Source organism: Candoia aspera, chromosome 3 (assembly GCF_035149785.1).
Source record: "Candoia aspera isolate rCanAsp1 chromosome 3, rCanAsp1.hap2, whole genome shotgun sequence".
In the NCBI taxonomy this organism is placed as follows: domain Eukaryota; kingdom Metazoa; phylum Chordata; class Lepidosauria; order Squamata; family Boidae; genus Candoia; species Candoia aspera.
The window spans coordinates 92,527,186-92,547,629 of NC_086155.1; the positions used below are offsets into that span (position 1 = coordinate 92,527,186).

Sequence of the window (20,444 nt, forward strand, 5' to 3'; positions counted from 1 at the left end):
AAGGTAAGCATGTTTGCTAGGAGAAAAAACCTTATGCTCCTTAATAGAAAAATAGGTGTACTCACAACAGCCAAGATAACAAAAGAACATGCTAGTATAAGAGCTCTGCAGAAATCCTCTGATTAATAGGGTTGAAGTCTGCAAGTTACCCAGAAGTCTTAATGAAAGCAAATGGCTGATGTTTAAGCCACAAGTCTGTTTTTAGGTCCTAAATGGCTGTTGTGGAAGGATCTACTCACCCCTTGCAGACTCACACAGAATCCCTCTACTGTTCTCAGTGCACTCCTCCTCACCAGTTTTTTTCCACCCTAACTTACACTGTCCTCCCCTCACATACAACCAATGGTTTTTCCCCCAATTTTAGGTTAATTCTGACCTTGTTGTTATAGTAGATACAATTGATGTGATAGATTTTCTTTCTTGTGTATAAGCAGTTATGGAAGGGCAATGGTTTTTAATCAATAGTTCATGAGGTTGTAAGTGGTGTTGAAAGTTTTAGTGAAAAATGCAAATGGTAAATGTGTATATCTCTGAGGAAACTATAATCTCAAAAATGTATTGTTTAGTTATTTTTACAAATTTAACCCTCAAAAACTTTCCAGAAATATACCTGTCTTAACTGGGACCATATTATTAAACCAAGTAAAACATTTGTAGGAATATAACTTCAAAAGTTTAGTTTCAAAATTGAGGAAAAAGGCATACAGGAAACATGTACAGATAACATAAGCATCCACATCAGAGGATAACATCTGTATGTTGTTATAAAAGTTGGATGGTAAATATATTGCTGCCTCTGGGCAGACATGTCTGTTTTTGTCAGGGCCAGCCCAAGAACAATGCCAAGTCAGTGTATTCCAAACTCCAGTTCTTTATTGCTTTCACCGTACAGACAGAAACTTGCCAGACTAAAGCTACTCTAACTGACCCAAGGGTAAACAACCTGGGAGACTCTAGGTGGAGCTACCTTGAACCTCTTAACTTTCCCAGCAACAATCTCCAGACTGTGAATCTTCTTATCTGCCTGGAATGCTCTCCCTCCTTCCCGGGAATCAGCAGCAGAGCTGAAATCCACCACATCCACACACACCCCTCCTTCAGGAACACATTCCATCACAGTTTGCAACTTCACTGTAGCTCATCCATTAAAGCTTGCATTATTCTGCCACAAGCACAATGCAGTTAAACCCAACAATGATGTTCAAGGCAGGGTAAGTTATGGATCAAATGATAAAGTTTTCATTAAGGTACTATGATCCTACTTTCAAAGACTCTTTCTCCATGACCTTTTTTTGCTGATCCAAACATTGTCCTTGTGTAGAGGCCATTATCTTGACTACCTGTTGTTTACAGCCACTTGCCTTGCATCTTGATGACCATATAATTCTATCCCCGCAGCTGAGATCTGGAAGATATATCGCTTTCTCTTTCATGACTTATTCCATTTACTTCCATGAATTATTGCATGCTGTCACAAAGACAGCAGGAAAACATAATAATGACAGGTCTGTTGCTGGGTAGCTGCCTGACCTTATTGCTTCTTGTTTTTAAAATTAGGAAGTTTTCCATCCTACTGTTCTGTACTTGGCTATCCTGCTGCTTTTTGCTTCTTGGAATGACCCTCAAAGGCTGTTGTCTTCAGATTCAACAGCTGTTACCACAGCCATGCCAAATATTGGACAGAATGTATTCAAGAGATGGAACTAAAGATCCACTGTTGTTGAGATGTTGCTATAATGCACCAGCAGGTGGCACTAGTGACATTGCAACCCAAATAATACTTAATAGAAGAGTTGACATTTCCATGCTGGGCACACAAAGTAAAAAACAATACTTACACAAGTCCTAGTTTCTCTTGAGATAATGCCAACTTGGAGAGTAGCCTAGGCTTCTGAGTTTGGAAAATGTGCATTTGAACAAATAAAGGATACAATGCAAATAGCTTTTGCTACCAGCTATTGAAACCAAAATAATTGGACTTCCGGTGGGGATGTGGCGGACTGAACAGCTGTGCCCGCAGCCTCAGCAGGCAGAACTTACAATGCAGCAGTTTTTTCAGGCTCAGGCAGGCTTTTCCTGAAGCCCAGGAGTGTTTTTCCAGAAAAAGGAGAACACCTGGAATCACCCCATCTGCCCTTCGAATGGCTGCTTGCAGCCAGAAGATTGCAAACAGTGTTCGCCCTCGACTGGTAAGAGCTAGCCGGGAGGCTGGGACTTCACCATTTCCAAGCCATGCTGTAACCTTAAAGGGAAACTAAGATCAGCCACCCCATTTCTAAATCACCCAATTTATATTTCTTTTAAGCACATGTACCCTAAGGGAGGCTTTCTACAGCAAGGAGAATAGGGTTCTCTTGGTGCTTATTGTTATTTTCGGGATCAATTTTTTAAAAAAAATCTTTTTAAGTTTTGGACTTTGTTTTCCCTCCAAATATTGAGGAGGATTGAGAGTAAATAATTGTCTCCTTGTTATTTTTGTACTAAATTTTAAGATATTAGCATTTTCCTACACGTTGAATCGGCCGCTTTGAACTTTCAGTTTTCTGCTTCTACTTTCCCTGGGGAACTGTCTGCATATCTCACTTTCATTTATGTAAACACATTTCGGAATTCTTTCATACCTTTGACTTTCGCTGGTTAAGCTCCTACGGGGCGCCATAACCTACTGCTTGGGTCATGGAGGATTTTAAACAGACTTTCTCTGACTTCCAACAAGATTTTAAACAGATTCTTTCTGATTCCTACCAAGTTTTTATGCAAGGCATTCAGGACATTGTGGAAAGTATGAGGTCTAAAATGTGTCACCTGGTTGGGGATGTCGTGGATGAAATGGAGGAATTTAACAGCGACAGAAATGTCTAAGAGTGAGATTGGGACTTCTGTTGAAATGCTGGATGAAGATCAGATGGAGAAATTTAAAGGAGAGATCGAGTTGCAAGCCATAAGTGAAATTGATCTTCTGATGGAACGCCATGGAAAAGAAGGGGTTATTATGTATGGGAAGTCTCCTGAAGAGAAGTCAGAGTTTTGAGGGGGGCAGTTGGGCTGTTTGATTTTTTTAAGAAAAAAGCTCTGTGTGCATTGTGGGGATATGTAAATGCTCTGGTTTATTTTGAAGTGGGATAAAGATTTAAGAACTTATCTGGACTGCTTTTAGGGTTTGGCTGATTTCATTTATCTTTAATGAACTGGATTAAGATTAAGGTATAATAAATGTCTAGTTTTTGGGTTTAATATTATTAAAATTGTTGTATTATCAAGTACAATGGCAGACAATTTATATGTTTTTTAGTTTGATCTTTATTATAGTAGACAGGAATGTATAGAATAATAGTAGGAAGGAAATAATTAAATGTTACCTTTGGGGGGCGAAGTTGATTAGGAAGTTTATATATATATATATATATTTTCTTTTAAGGGAAGGGAGCAACTGTATTTAGTGATTTTTATAATGTGCCAATAGAATGATTTATAGAAATAATGTAATTTTGGTTTTATAGAGTAATGGATTATGGAAAATTATTGTATATCCTTGCTGTTAAAAGTCGGAAGTCACCTCTTTTTGTAATTTTGAAAAATTTTCTCTTGTGTTTCTACACTTTAGGTTTTTTTTCTTTGTAGTTTTTGGTTTTCTGTAACTTTTATCTTTGCTTGAAACTTAAAAAAATTCTTATTAAAAAAACAAACCAAAATAACTGGCTCAGAAACAATTCATGCACTTCCCAGGGCCAATTATTTCTTTCTAAGTTCTTCTTTACAATTTAACTGGCTATGAACTGACACTGTATTGATTACCAACATAAGTAATCCAATGCAACTGCATTAACTGCTATTGTAGACTTTTTTTTTTCAATAGGAGTCTGCCCCCATTCCAGATGGGATGGACTTCAACCCTCATAATCCCTTAGCTTCATATACACTCACACACACTTTTCCTGAACTTGGTCACTGTACACTAATGACAGACAGCTGACTACATGAGTAGGCCAAATCGAAAATGAACGGTTTTGAAGAGAGATGAGTATTTTGTCTGTGATGGCCCATTTACATGTGAATTGCTTTAGATAATACTTCAGTTTGAGTGTTCATATAAACACTAATGATACAATCCTAAGCATGTATATATACGTTTCCATATGTATATTAATTATTTAATGACCTTAGCATGAATCTGTTGCCTGCATGTGTGAATAACTTTCCACTTTTAGCAACAACAGGTGAGTTTTAAAATTTTTCATGGGTATCTTTTGAGGTACAGAAATAAGGTAAAATTATGGTAACTAACAATAGAAAAGACTTGCTTTCTAAGTGATACAATTTACATCATGTAAAACTCTCCCTGCAGTAAATTCATTTTCGCTGTCACCAGTACAATAAATGATATTTACTATTGCACAAGAAGAAAGTAAGCTAACCTCTTGCAGTTTCTTCAGGGACAAAGAGATTGTTACCAAATGCTGTCATGAGAAGTGGGAATTGCCAAAAGCATCTGAAAGCACACTGCGAGCTCAGCAGGTGTGGCTTTGAGTTCCACCAAAAGTTCATAAAATAGTGAATTATCCAACAAGTTACAAAAGAAATATGCAACTGCATTACAAAACCCATTTATTATAAACAAATTTCTTTTCTAAGTATCAGCATCTCTTTCACCAAAGAACAGATGAAGCACACAATAATGACAACCATGTTTAAGTACATGATAAAAGGAAGTTTATCCAAGCTGAAGTCATCTCTCAAGAATTAACAACAAAATCACCAATATCAATACTCCAATAAAGGCACTTACACAAGAAAACAAAGAATCTGGTTCACATGCTGCTTAGAACATTTTCAACTCTATTTTTCAAATAAGCATATTTCTCAAGTAATATAAAATATAATTAAGAAATGTATAAACAAGGAAAATTTCACAACAGTATGCAATACATTTCTTTTTTTTTAAAAGCAGGACACTGTATATTTCTTAACAACTCTTTGGTTTTGATCAAATGCGGTTTTCTCTAAAACAAGATGCAGTGTGAAAAAGCTGTCATTCAAAAGTGAGGAACACAATGCATTAGGTCCCACTGCCACGTATCTTAGCCCCACAGCACTAATAGAGGGTTGTGAGAGAGCTATACCTTATCAGTTTTGCCAAGTCAGTTTTAAAAAGATTATTAAGGAGTGTTAGCTGAAGACACTGGTTCAAAATATTTGCAGTGCAAACAAGGACTATGATTTACTCTTTCGTAAAGTGAATTGTTCAGAAAATTTACACTAGATTCCCCCTATTATGGCCACATACAGGCAGATCATCATCCAACTGTACCCAATAGCTACAGCAGACCTCTATTGACATGATCACATACCTCTTTTTATGACAACAATACGCATGTACCAGAGCATGAAAGTACTTTCCCCTAATACTCTCCCAAATAATTTTTGTGCATATTTAAGAATAAGAGTTTTGTTCAAGAAAGTTGGGTAATGGGAATCCCAGAAGTAGTGTAAGAAGCTCCAAAGAGCAACAAAGCAATCATTCACTCAAGCCCTTCTCCATGCCATTCTTGAAGCAAATTTTAATCAATTAAAAAGAACAGCCAGGTTTCAAAGAAACAAGCAATGCCAAGAAAAGAATCTGCTTTTATGATACTGTTATATCTGTAATAAAATGGGCTTACTTTGGTGCGGCAAGCAAACAATTATTCAACACACAGGAATTCCTGCCTTTCGTTTCACAGATAATTGAAATATACTTGAAAAGTGGATGTTACTACAGGCTGGCCATAAATGATTTTTCAATGCGATATTTGGTTGCCTGCCAATACCTTTATGGTTTGATTTCCAGTTATTTACAATCATTTTACTAAGTTTAGTAGCTTGATGGGAATGTTCTTTATAGCTATTTAGTTCATGTCGTTTCAGTTTATTTTGTTATATCATTTTATTTTATTTTATTATGTGATATTATGTGATATATTTTATCACATTACTGTGTATGATTTCATATGGTTGTTTGACTAATCAATAAAATAAACCAAACATTTCAGTGTGTACTGATTTCTTTCTTGATTTGGGGACCTAAAAGATTTGTGGGTTTTCCCAACTATCAATAAATAATTTCCATTACACTGTTAAAGGACAGCTCTCCATCAAGAAGATCAGCTCTGCCCTGAAAAAAAAAATACTTAGGACAAATTAATGGCTTCTCTGTTTGACTAAACAAATTATGCCATTCTCACTGTTTCCAAATTGCCTTTATATATATATAAAATAATTATCAGTTTAAAGCAAGATGTTCAAAATGTCTTTACCTGATATATGAAAGATGCAATCAGCTTTCCCTAACAGCCACTTATCTTTAATAGCCAACCCCAAGAACAGCCTTAATTTGTTGTACCAACAGATTACCTGGAAAGCAACCCATGAGACACTTAAGATTTGCATGCAATTGTAATTGCTAATTATAAATGACTGGTGCAATCTGCTAGGAACATTTCCTGCCAAAGTCAGTCATAGTTAAGTCTCACCAACAGCAAGTGAAACTTCCAGCTGCTTAAAACAGGACTTAGCCAAGTGTAGCAGAATGAGGTACATGATACCAAAAACTGCTGTTCTTCTCAGTGTTGCAAACTTTGAGGTTAAAGGGATATGTTTATTTAGTGGCCTGACAGTCAGATGCAAGGCCTAAAGCACACAGGCAATGAGAAAAATTCCTAAATCCTTGAAGCACCTGCAATCTCACACACATGATTTTTGGAGACAATGTATATAAAATAGGCAAGGGATGGGCAGTTCTTTCAGGAGATGCTGATGGTGAGAAAGGAGACTGAACAAGTGGAGCACTGAAAGGGAGCAGTGATGACCTAGGGGATCCAAGGCTACAGGGCAGAGGAGGGCTGTAGGGGGAACATCTTCAACAAATTGAGGAGAATTGCAAGGGAAGCAGCTGGGAGGAGAGGTTGTCTGAAAAGGAATCAAATCAGAGTTAGAAAAGAAAACCACGTAAACAAGGCAGCCCTGGACTAAGTACCACTGCAGAGGGGAAAAGGGGGTTCAGGTGACAGGATCTTCAAAAGAGTCTGGATTAGAAAGGAAATGTGAGAGTATCTTTTTTCTTTCCCCTCCTTTGAGAGTACAAGACTTTTCTCCCTTGGAAGAGAATGCAAGCCTAACTAAGGAGAGCATTAGCTTTTCAAAGCATGCAGTTTGATAAGCAACTGTGGAAGCAGGGAGGAGGCAAAAGGAAGGATGTGCATGTTTTGAAAAGTTAAGAAATGTTAAGAAACTTTTTAACACAGGTTAGATAATTACCTGCAGGATGTTTCTGCTAAGTATGCCTTGATGTTCACACTTGCATTCATTTCAAATAGGAACAGGATGTTGTATATACACACAAACTGTATCAGTTATTATAATCCTTTGTAAATAGCAATAACTTTCACTTTGATTACTATATCAGCTCCACGGGTGTCTGGATTGGTTCCTATCCTCATCAATCTTCCAAGTTTAATGCTTGGAGGACCAGAACCCACCTGTGCATGTTCCATTGAAAGGATTAATAATGATGCAAACATGGTCATTTCATTTCAAGCTCTTTCTGGTAATTTGTTATAAGAGGAAGTGAATAAATAAATGTATCAAAGAATTTCAGTATGACATTTTATGACTTTCTGAATAATTTTTCTGAGATTTTTTTTGGCATTTACAAAGAAAGACTTAACAAAAAAAAGAGTAGAATCATTATCATATTACAAAATATGCATGTAAAATAATATTGGATGTTTAGAAAGCTCATGAATTGCCCGCTAGGCAATCAAATGCAAATTGTCATAATAGAGTGCTCATATAGCTTTAACCCAGTAATATATATTTTAGAGAAATAAAATAATTATGATATCCTCAAAAACTTTTCCAACAAGCAGCTAGATAAGCAATGAAATATTTCTTGACAATTTTTTCATTACCTAGCTGTTTCCAGAAAATATGTTTTTTCTCTATCAAGACTTCATAAAGACAAGACTTGCAGAATTTTTGCATAGAAGAATTGTATCTAACTGTAAACATGAATGAATTTAGCATCCAAGAAGATTTCATCTGGGTTAATATTCCTTGATAGCCTCACGTGGTTTCTCTTTTATGCAATTCCCAAGTTCTCTTTCATCTTTTCATATACCACATAGCTGATGCTGACAGCAGGAAGCACCTTCAGGAAGTTTGGAGCTATGCCCCTGTATAGTCCAAGGATTCCTTCTTTAGCAACAATCCTTCGGAAAAGGCCAACCATGTTTAGTTGAGGGCCACTTTCTACCATTGCTACAGAAGATTAAAAAGAGAAAAAAGAGACATACTATTCAGCTTTCTTGATAAATAGAGGAAATCTGACATAAATACTTTAGCTGTACTCCCTTTTCAGAAAGTACATTATTTCCTTCTATAACGTGTCTACAAAATAGCAGAGTTATCTTTATACATGCATACACACACACAGAGGGATATTTCTCCTGTATTTGATCTTGTGTTCTGTTCAACCCCATAGTCTACATGCAGGACTGTCAGTACTTCATTTGTAACGCAGAATTCCTGCAGAATGGCTGTGACGATCATGTTCAGACCCTTTTGCTTTGTGTGGGGGAATTAAGGGGTGAAATGGGTGTCTTAAGCCTTTGTAACATTTAGAATGTTGCCCCTTAACCTCCGCCCCCCAAATGGGAAAGAACAGGTTCAAAAATTGCCTTACTTCCTGTAATAATCACATATTATTTGTTCCCCAAACAAAAAGTAGGGCCTGTGGGTTAAAAAAAGGTAGAATAAAGCCTTATCCCAGAACCACCTTCTATCCTGTCCAGGCTTCTACAGGTCAGCAATTTTTTTCACCATTATCGATACCATTTGGCAAAGATCTAATTTTGATTGAAGTGAAAACCTGGGTCTCAACTCCATCATTTCACACTATGTATGAGATCTCCCACTATCAGATCCTTCTTCACGTAGGGAAAAAAAGTGTCTGTCTAAATAAATCTATGTATTAGAGAGCATTGTGGCTAACACCTTTTCTCAAAATGTTACCTTTCTACATGCAAAGGTTACCTGTTCTCATGAACAAGAACTGAGTCTACCACCTGTGATCCCAAGAGGCACACTCCACACAGAGGTTTGCCACCTCACTTGCACTGAAGGAGATCAAGATATTTGGCAGACTTTAAAGAAGTAATGCAATTTTCACAAAGAAGGTTATTACTGAGGGCTGAAGGCTAGATACACACATTCCAGAAGAAAAAGGGGAAGGTAGCCAAACTCTTAATGATCAACAGTATTCTTAAATATTCATCCCTTACGTGTTCTCTTCCACACAGGTAGAGTAACATAACTTCAAAACTCACCTTGAGCCTGCATTCGAGTTCGGATAAGGGCAAGTGGGTAACTGGCTAACTGGCCACAAGTACTGGATAAAGTACCGCATCCAAGCAATACTAACACGCCAGGGTTGGCAGAGTCTGTGGCATATTTTTCTAACCACATCTTCTTCAATGCCTGTCAAGAAAATATTGATCTAGTTAGTTCATATCTACTTCTAACCCATTAAAGGATGTGGCTACATTTTTTATGACCTTGTGAAAAAGGCGTAAGAGTTGGAGCCTTTGAAAACATGCTGAACAAGTTAAACCACCGATAATGCACTTTGAATGTGATTTCTTCCTTTCTTTTTTTCCCCATTTGAGAACCAATGCTTGTTTCCCTTCATTTCTCAAGTAGTCTTATAAACTTGGGCACTGAGAGACACACATTGGCTGGTTCATATACGGATTATGCTTAGTACTTCATACTGTATATATTACATTGCAGATGAAGGCTGCCTAGAAAGGTTATGATGGAGATGAAACAGCAACTTCCAGCTGACAACTCTTTGACAGTACATCATACTAACTCTCCATTTTTTTCCACAAACATAATTGTACCAGCTTGTAATTCTGTACTGGAATAGCAGCCTTATCCTCAATTTTCAATGTTCTGCCCAGCAAGTCTTAGAAAAATCACTTGGATGGCTTGAAAATACTGAATTTAGAGCAGTGTTTCAAACTCTTCAATATCACAGAACATCAAATACATACACATCACTTACGTTTCTTTAAAAATAAGAAATACAAATAGAAAACAATACAGAAACAAAACTTACTTAGTAACAGTTTTATTTATCCTTAAACTGAATACATTTTATATTTACATACATTTTAATACATTTAAAATTCTCCTATCATGATGGCATCTGAATGGGATTTATGACTTTGCATATATGGCATATTTCATCAATGTCTGGGATGAAGTTTATTAAAGGAAGTCTCCACATCAGTTTAATATTCTGTCTATTTCAAAATTTGACCTTGTATTGTTTATTTTCTCTGCAGTATTATTTTTTCCCACATGTGACACCTTAACAAAACAACTATTCACTCTTTGCAGCAGAAGGAATAAATCACAACCGATCACTCATGCAATACAGAAAACGAGTGACAGTATGGCCACCATATCATAACATAGCTTGATGAGGATGATTATACTGTAGCAAGCAGCCAGCAGATTTGGGGCTGGGCTGGAGTGCAGAAACATTTACTTCTATAAGCAGAGCCCTGGTACTCTTCTCATCATTGCCCCAGACTCTCTACTTGTCTACTGGAATTACAACTGGAGGACACCATCTGTCAGGATGGAGGCTGAGTCTGAGGAAGAGGAAGAGGAGGAGGATCAGCCAATCGCAGAAAAAGCGAGAGAGCGCCTTGAGCAGCAAGATCCAGAGCCACCGACTGAAGACAGACAGGAGGCAGATTCACCGCCACCTATCGGTGTGCAAGAAAGGAGGCCGGAAAGGCGGGCTGAGCAGTGAGAGAAGCAATTGGCTCCTGCGCAAAAAAGGCGGGAAAGCCGAAGATATAAAGAGTGCCAGAAGCCAGAGCCAATTGTCGGAGACAACCGTTCTCTTCTCCCTGCCCTCGGAACGCGCCGCCTCAGCCGACCTCCTTACCTTGTCTGCCGACCCCGAGCCTCCTGCCTCCACTGCCTGCCCTGCTGCCACGCCACCGCTTGTCTCAGAGCCCTGCCTTGCTACCGAGCTCCAACTTGCCTCAGAGTCTTGCCTTGCTACTCAGTAATTCCAGCCTTCCAGTTCAGCCTTGCTTGCCTTGCCCTGCTGCTGTGCAATTTCCAGTTTCCCAGTCCAGCCCTGCTTCACCTTGCCTGCCACCTTACTGACTTGGGAAATAGCCTATTCCTTATTGCCTTTGAGTTAATGTGATTAACAAACTGCAAATAAAGAACTTTACTGAACCTCTTCCATGTCTAGTCTAGTTGGCCAGGACACCATCCCAGGTTGACTTCAAGCAGGAGAGCTGGAGGAAGCTCAGGATTCCAGCTTCTACTTCCAGCTGCCAGCTAAGAGAACAGCAGATTCAACAACATTGGTGGGGCCAGGAAACTGCTTGCCAGCGATCTTTGTTAAGGAACCGGCCAAAGCTGGGTACCTGGGATGGGCATGCCTGGTAACTGGTGTGTTGAAAGGCCTGGCTGTGAGCTTGGCCATGTGGCCGATCATGCTGTCTGAGGAACTGTGTGCAAGACTGAATAATTTTACAAACTCTGGAAGTTGTTCATAGAAAAATGATGCTCAGTGAAACACACTTTAAAGAACACTGGCTTAGAGAATCTGCATTCTTCAGCTCTTTTGAGACTGCAACTTGCAGAACTCAGCCATTAAGGACATTCTCTACTTTCAGTCTGACTGCAGTTCAGGAATATGCCAAGTTAAGGAAGGCTGAATAAAGTGATAAGAAAGCCATGATCAAATGCCCCATATGCCATGGTCTTACTGATTCTGCATACAATCTTTTCACTTCTGCTCTAATTGCCTTGGATGGAGGGCAGAATATACTTGGGAGAGATAAACAACTTTCCCTCGGCTACAGTGGGACTAGCCATGTTGTAATAAAGGCTGAATTTATTTCTCCCCCTGGTTGCCATACTCCAAGATGGATAACATGATGGGGAGAGATGACGGTCTTAGGAGAGAACAGAAAGTAATTTGAAAGAGTTCACTTCCCATGATTTACATACATATTACTTACCTATTTATTTTTCCTCAAAGTTTTTTGAAGTGTTCAAGCACTTTAAATCAATATAATGCAAAAACTTGCAATAGGAGTGGAAGGGACTCCTGGCTAGCACTCACTACAAGAACACTACCGTAATTCCTATTAGCACACACATCTTTCTTCCTCTTTCATAAACAAGTAACTCCTTCCAACCCTTCCATAGGTGGGCATAATTAAATGCCTGAAAGCTGTCACTGTCTACAGAATCTGTTTGCCCAAAAATGAAACTGGGCTGTGCATAATCATGACCACCAGTGACTCCTCTTTCAAATTGCCATCTCTGGAAAAAAACCTTGGGTATAAGCTATGCAAATCCCAAGTATTGGCCTGGTGTAAAAACGAAGCTCACAAGAATGTTGATATGCACTACAAAGTTAAAACACATGTTAACTATCATTTGTAAAGATTGTTACAATTCATGTAGACTGGAAACAAATTAGATTTAAATAGGGCATTACAGAACAAGAAAGCATCACATCAGCTAATTGTAATCAACACAGTAAATGGCTGACAGGTAGCATATGCTTCAAAGTAGAGGTGGAAAATTATTTCAGCATGAAACATGCTTAAGTGCATTAAGATTAATACTCTGCAGCCATGAACAGAAACTACAGTGTAAGCTTTAACATCTGCGAAGCTAAGTAAAAAGCTGGAATTCAGAAAGACAGCTGTGTTAACTCTATTCAGATGTAACAATAAACTATTATTCTGAGTTACATTAAACAGTCCAAGACCTTCCTAAACTTGTGTGCTCTTCCATTCACACAAATATTTCTCTTTTATGACCAGAATTCAGAGGGATTTATTTTATAGTTATCATGCTTTGTTCTTTTATATCAATCAAGGATTTTTTAATAATACCATGGATGACTTTTAAAACAAACCAGTTCCAAACCATGGTTTATGAAGCTGGGGTTTTTGCAAAAGTTTTCACACTACTATACACTGTACAGAATTTTAGAGTAAACTAAAAGGAGAAATAACAGCTTCCTTCACTTGGCTATGCAGGAGGTAGAAAAGAGAATGCAATAACTGTTGAAAAATTACAATGGGTAATTTCCAGTTTAGTCTGCACCCAACATACTCCAAGTCAGTCCCTGTTCACATCAGAACAATCACACACACCATTCAGCTAGCAAAAATATTGCTGATGTTTATTTATTAAACACCAGCAAAAAAAAATTAACTGGCAAAACAGGCGCTATCCACGGCTTTTCATCCCCAAACAGATGGGAATACTGAGGCGGTTAATGCCACGTTGGAGCAATATTTACGTGCTTTTGTTAATTATCAACAAGACAACTGGGTAGACCTCCTGCCATTTGCTGAAGTTGCTTACAATAATGCTGTGCATCAAAGTACTGGGGCGGTGCCCTTTCGTACTGTATTTGGCCATGACTTTGTCCCTATTCCTGAATTGCCTCCACCGTCTACTTCGCCCACCTCCCCGACCGATTGGGCCTCACAACTGGCAGATTCCTGGCCAAAACTACAGCAAGCTTTAGCCGATGCTCAAGCCACTTATCAACGACATGCCAACGAAAAAAGGGCACCACAACCTCTTTTTCAAATAGGGGATAGAGTATACCTTTCCACCAAATACATCAAATCCCCTCAACCATCCAAAAAACTGGCGCCCAAGTTCATAGGTCCATTTCCTATTGTTGCTCAGATTAATCCTGTTACCTTTAAGTTGGACTTACCTCACAATCTCAAGCGCTTACACCCTGTTTTTCATTGCAGTTTGCTTAAACCATTCGTGGAGTCTACCCATTGGCATCCTGAGCCGCCTGCACCTCCCCCCATAATGATTGATGGTCAACAACATTTCGAAGTCAAGGAAATACTAGACTCTAGACGTTTCCATTCCACTCTGCAATATCTGATTCGCTGGAAGCATTTCTCTCATCCAGAGTGGGTCCCTGCACAACATGTGCGCTCTCCCCACTTGGTTGCTCAGTTTCATGCTGCTTACCCTGATAAACCTGCGCCTTAACAATTAAGTTTTTTTTCTTTGTGGGGGGGCGGTATGTCATGTTCCCGTTCCGATGTTTATGGTTCCTCGTAACGTTTCACATGTCATATCTGCAGTTGCGTGCCTGCCTGGCCACGCTGGTAAATTTCCTTTGTGCTGACTTGTGATCTTCTGGAATGTATGTTTGGGTTATCTCTGCTGTTCAAGGTTACTTTCTCAGGCCGATTCTAACGGTTGCTAGCATCTGGGGTGGGTGGTTGCTATGCTAGCCTGAGGGGAGGGTTCGCAACGGGAGCAAGGCTTTTTAAGTTTGTATTTGGCGCGCTTTTGCTCATTCTCAGCTTTCTTCGTACTTTGCATACTATTCATTCAATAAATTAGTTTTCTCTAGTAATTACTTATGAGACTCCTTTTATTGGAATAGGCAATCATTACAATAATAGGGAGGCAAAAGCAGGGAGAGAGAGAAACATGAACAACAGTAAAGAATTTACATTAGTTATATATCTATATAATCTACATCAAAAGTCACAGAACTTTCCTGGGCCACTGGAAACAGTAGGTGATTAACACGGGACACTCTTAAGGGGAAAGGCCTTTGGGACTCCAGCCTTAATGCTTTTATGTGCATTAACAGAGCAGCATAGAGAGGTAAAGCAAGATACCAGATTACCCCTCCTCTATTCTGCACCAGGAAGGAAATAACTGGGTAGATCAGGGTGCTGTATCCAGCAATAACCTGGGAAGAGATGAGGCTTGGTCATGCAACACTAAAACCATGGTTTAGTGATAGTTTGAACAGAACAGCCTTTTGTAGCAAACAAAACAAAACAAAACCCTGTATTTTTATTGAGGCATAAATTGTTATGCACTGTATCTCAGCCTATTCTAAATTACTATTTCAGTTTATAAGTAAAGGATTCTATTTTGAGTGCTCTTCCCATGTCAAAGTACTCTGCAACTAATAAACTAGCTAACAGATTAAGCAAATAGGTTGTTATAACCAATGTTTTCCTATGTTAAATTTCACCTTGCAAGAGTTTTGTTCTTTTCAAAGTAGGTCCCAAATGCCTTGTGAATTGAAATAAGCATAAATATGATTTCCACCGTAGGTTTGAACTAGTACAGTCCACTGTAATTTCTCATTATATATCCTTCTCTTGTTGGGTATACAGAGAAAACCACAGCATATGAATATCAAAAGATAGACAATTACTTTCTATAGTTGGGAAAGTATTCCCAATCATGACTACCCCTAATTTAAAAGAATCTGACTAATATACGATCAACCTGAAATTGTAGTGCTGTTTAATTTACATACACCCAAATAGAGTCTACAACATAAAATAAACAAGTGGATAGGCCAGATAACTCCAGCACAAAGTATTCTCTTCCTCAGTTCCACTATAGACAAAATAATCAACAGGAAACAATACCCAATATAATCCTTTTTCCAATGTATCACTTCAAATTATAAGCAAGGGATTGCATTTCTAAATGCTTCTAAATGTTTTTGTTTCATTACCTTTTTTTTAAATTGAATGTAGAAAATGACTATACCAGGACAAAAGTGAAGAAAAATTCTTCTCCTGACACACTAGTTTGTTGTATGAAAAGAGATATTATAATGGGAATCTTTCAACCATAATGCCCCTCACCTATATTCCTAAATAGTAGAACCCAGAACTCACTGAACCACAGATTAATTGCTTACAAATAGTCCTCATTTAGCGACTACAATTGGGAATGGCAATTCGGTCATTAAGCCAAGTGGTCACTAAGTGCAAACACGACTGTGCTTATGATCTTACTTCAGCTTTCCTTTGCTTTACAGACCTGCAAAGGTCATAAATGCGAGAATTGGTCATAAAGTTACTTTTTCATCACGGTTGTGACTGCAAACAGTTGCTGTATGAGGCAGGCACTAAATGAGGACTACCTGTATCTCTGAGCTGTTTCACAGAGAGGTGGTGTGGCAGGACAAGCAAATCATCTAAAACAAATACATCTATATTCCTGTAAACCCAAAAATGAATCAGCACATAGCCAGCCATGCTTGATTGCAGTATACAAACATTCATTTTGTGGTGGCTTTGTTAAGTACTCATTAAGCTACTCCAAAGTAAATTATGTAGGGAAGAAATCACTGTATCATTAAACACTGTTTCATTAATATATCTCCTTTCCTCCAATCTGCTCAGAGAGCAGTGCAAGTAATAATATGGCTTATTGGTTTTGGCTTAGTGTCCTAAGCTACATTTTATGTTTAGCACACTGTATGAAGCCAGTCATTATGGCTTAATCAACAAACCATGGTTCAAAGCTCTTAACCTCTTAAAGGAGTAGCCATTCTAGCATAAAATGGCTTTTTAGTAACAGAAGGAAAGACTTGACTAGACTATCAAGATTCAACAGCATCTTCACAAATAATTAATAATCATGTAGTGTCTACGGACAAACGCCGGCTCTTCGGCTTTGAAATGGAGATGAGCACCGCCCCCTAGAGTCAGACACGATTGGACTTAATGTCAAGGGAAACCTTTCCCTTTCCCTTTATAGCACTAGAAAGACTTGAGAATTATCACATAAGCTTACAATTTCCCTAAGTACATTACCTCCCTTAATGTTTTAAGGGAAAGTCATGAAAATTGATCTGCCATATAAATTTGTGATGTAATGACTGGTCAATGGCATCAGAAGAGCAGAAATGTGAGTCTCCAGTCCAGGCTGAATCAAATACTTTATCCACAAATGTTTTTTTCATTGGATTGTTATAGAATATGCCAACTCACCTCATAAACAGCCAGATCTATGCCAGCATATGGAATTATTCCCAAAATATTGGGAATATAACCTTTGTAAAAGGCTTTCACTCCTTCCATTTTTAAAATCTTCTTAGCACAGTCAAACATCCCAGAATACTGTCCTGTTTTACCCACTGCCAGTCTTGTTTTTAATACCTAAAGAAATACATGAGCACAAGAAGTTCAGAAAAGAATACAGTTAAATATTATACCCCAAATCAGTCTTTAACATAAATCCAGAATATCAGAGTCATAGTCACATATGTGAGAATTAACATATGAAAAAAGGAGTTCAAGTTTATGGCCCAGGCAAGACTTAAGACTATGTAAATCAGTCTAGAACTGGATCACTTATTTCACATCTATTAATTCTGGCAGATGTCCCTATCACTGTAAATTTTTAAATAAGAAAATGTACATTAGTCTGTAGAGATAGTTTATGCGTAGTTTACATAAAAGGGAGATGTGAATTAGATTAGGTCCTTTAAACATACAGGCCATAGTTTCCTGATATCTCTCAGCAAGGGTGAATCATTATAGGCAACTCTAATTCAGATGCAACATCTGATAATTCTATTGTTGCCGTAAAACATTTGACAACACATGAAGACATCTGAGTCTGTGATATTTTAATCGGAAATGTAAGAGAGTTTTAACTTGGTCCTTTCCACATGCAAAATGTGTGCTTGATTTGTGATCTTCCCAAAGCAGCAAGTTTCAAAATAGGACTCTCCTTAGCTTAAATGATTTTTTAGGGTAAATATGGTTTAATATCCTGAAGTCTGAAAGAAAGTAGACAAAAATAGGGCATTGTTAAAAATAGATGATATTATCCAGTACCTACCTCCATGGGATAAATAGATGTCTGTGCAGTTGCTCCAGCCAGAGAACCAGATATAAACCGTTCTATAGTTCTTATTTTTCCCTCTTCATTAACAAACATTTTCTTATACTGAGTATTAACAAAATACAAAAAAAAAGCACAGTATTAATTCTAGACCTACAAACTACTAACAATGCTTCTGCCCTGGCAGGATACAAGCTCTGTATGTGTGTATGTCAAAGCAAGCTATTTACCCAGTCGGTTCCTGCACCACGTGATCAGCTTAAGGCTGCCCCAATAGTTACTCCATTCTATACTGATATAAATATCTATGATGGGGTTATCTTTCATTGTCAAAATTGAATGAGCATATTCCCATGATGACATTAACTATGGACCAAACAAAGGATATATAGTGTAGCTTTCTCTAACCTGCTCCACCATTACTGAATTCCTCTCCCTTGGATCTCTTTCATCTCTAGCTCTCGGAGAGTAAAGACAGATGTAACTTTCTACAGCAGTGAAATACAGTATATATTTTATCACTCACATAGTTTGTCCAGAGTTGGCTACTCTGCTTTGGTTTTGTTTCCATTAGTTTGTTTTTAATATTTATTATTGATTTCATGGTGTTTTTCTGTTTTATTATTAATCTGAGAGTTTTCTAATAATTGACCACAATTATTATTACTACTACCTGAAGATGTCCTCACAGAGGGTGAAATAAAGGCAATTCTGTGTCCAAGGATGAGTTGTGAAAATAGGGGCTCTGCATATTTGTATCAAACTTAGCTACAACTGGCACTGGTGCCTGAAATGGGATTACTTTCTCCAGTACAATTTTCTAGTTCAAGAAATTTCTCCTTTTCTCCTTTAAAACTGCTTTATAAGGAGAAAAAAAAGAAGCATAAAAAAGACTGTCCATCTGAAGCAAGGCTGATGCTTGAAAGTGCATCAGTTGAAGCCTTGATGGGAATCCTTTTTGATGTAGCACAGCTCCCACATCCAGTATCAAATACAGCACTGCAAATGTCTAAGAGCAGAGAGTATGAGACAGTAAATTTGTTCCAAGCTGCTCTGTGACCTGCCTAGGTCAGCAGCATATAACTATTTCAATGTTACAAAGAGTCAAACATTTGCCCACTTTCTGTTCTCATGCCACATAATGAGGCATATGGGACACACAACTTTAAAAAAATAACAAGGAATTTCTGACAAGGAAAACATTTAGATATAACACTGAAAGGAGCATAGAGATTTGGTTCCTGGATTTCCTTAAACAACTTCAAATCTCCAGAGTAATTATTCTCTGTCTCTCAGCCTAACTAATTTCCTGAGGCTCTGTGTGTGTGCACCTTCAAGTCAGTGTTGACTCCTGGCAACTGCCTAGACTAATCCCTGAAGCTTTCTTGGCAAGCTTTTTCAGAAGTGGTTTGCCCTTGCCTTCTTCCTAGGGCTGAGAGTGAGTGACTGTCCCAAGGTCACCCAACTGACTTTATGCCTAAGCTGGGACTAGAACTCACGGGCTCCTGGTTTCTAGCCTGATGCCTTAACCACTACTATGCACCAAACTGGCTCTCAATTTCCTGAGACTACTGGAAGGATAAAATGAGCTATATGTATCCTCAATGACTTGAAGGAAAAATGGGCTATAATTTGGCTCTAAATATACATTCAGCTGTTTTAATGTTTAGAAAACTCCAACTGAGAGAGAACTCTTCTTTTCTTTCTTTTTTCAAAAGTCCACTAAGTTCTTTTTAAGTAGAGAAAGTGTAGTGGGAAGAAGGAATGCGCTTGAGGGGCAGGAGAAAGACAACAATCAGATAAAAGAAACCTGAGTCTGGGGCAGAACTATAACCTGACAAAACATCTCAGATAAGGCTCTCCCCAGTTCTCACAAAGATAAAAGGAGGGAGGGGGGAAGCATCTTCAGACTTGCAAGATTCTGTTACTACAGCTTTACAATAAAAGTAATACATATTGGCCTCCATGACTTTGGTTTCCTAGTCTGGTCTACCTTGAAGGGCTGACAGAAACAGGATAAAAATATGTTATTTAACTATTTTTAAAAAGCAAGCAAAAACAGTATCAGCTAAAGACACCTTTGGAGGTAACTTAGCAGAACACTTTCTTCTAGAAATGGATAAGGCCTTTTTTATAACCTGTGAAAGCATTTTCATGGATAAATACAACTTTGACATCCATGGTAAGACCATCCTTATTACAGTTCAATGAACATCAGCCTTAGAGAAAAGGAGGAGCTTATCACAGTTTCCCATGTTTTTAACATCTTACCCGTTCATAGGCCCAGAACTTGATAGCTGTTTCAGGTGCAATTTTAACAACATTTACACCATTTCCCCTCCAAAGGGAACGGACTCCTCCTTCTTTCACCATTTGTTGCAAGCCACCAGCTATATTCATTTTCCCCTTTGAGCCATGCACCTACAGGAAGAGGATACATAATTACCTGACATACACAGAACACTTGGTAAACTGTAGCTTTCTTTTATGTTTCAACAGAGGCATAAAGTAAGCAAACCTTTCAAGAAAGGAATTGGAACCATTCCAGATTATGCACTAGATAGTGACTGTTCTCATGACATCTGATAAACACAGCGGAAAACTCAGGTACACCAAACCTGTTTGTCAAGGCTCCCACCTAGCCATTAAAAATGCGGAAGTCTGGTGTGATTGTCCTCCCTTCCTTAGACAAAATG

The 20,444-nt window shown here is 38.2% G+C and overlaps 1 protein-coding gene across 1 annotated transcript in view; it reads right to left on the reverse strand.

Annotated features, from left to right (window-relative positions):
* Window positions 1–7,627: 7,627 nt before the first annotated feature.
* SLC25A24 (solute carrier family 25 member 24) overlaps window positions 7,628–20,444 on the reverse strand; it is a 34,096-nt gene continuing 21,279 nt past the window's right edge. Inside the window, exons 6-10 of the mRNA XM_063298357.1 lie at window positions 20,020–20,169; window positions 17,746–17,853; window positions 16,890–17,057; window positions 9,363–9,513; window positions 7,628–8,295 (exon numbers count right to left, since the gene is read on the reverse strand). Of these exons, the coding sequence (XP_063154427.1) occupies window positions 8,117–8,295; window positions 9,363–9,513; window positions 16,890–17,057; window positions 17,746–17,853; window positions 20,020–20,169 (756 nt within the window). The 3' untranslated portion in view covers window positions 7,628–8,116. The remainder of the gene's footprint in view (window positions 8,296–9,362; window positions 9,514–16,889; window positions 17,058–17,745; window positions 17,854–20,019; window positions 20,170–20,444) is intronic.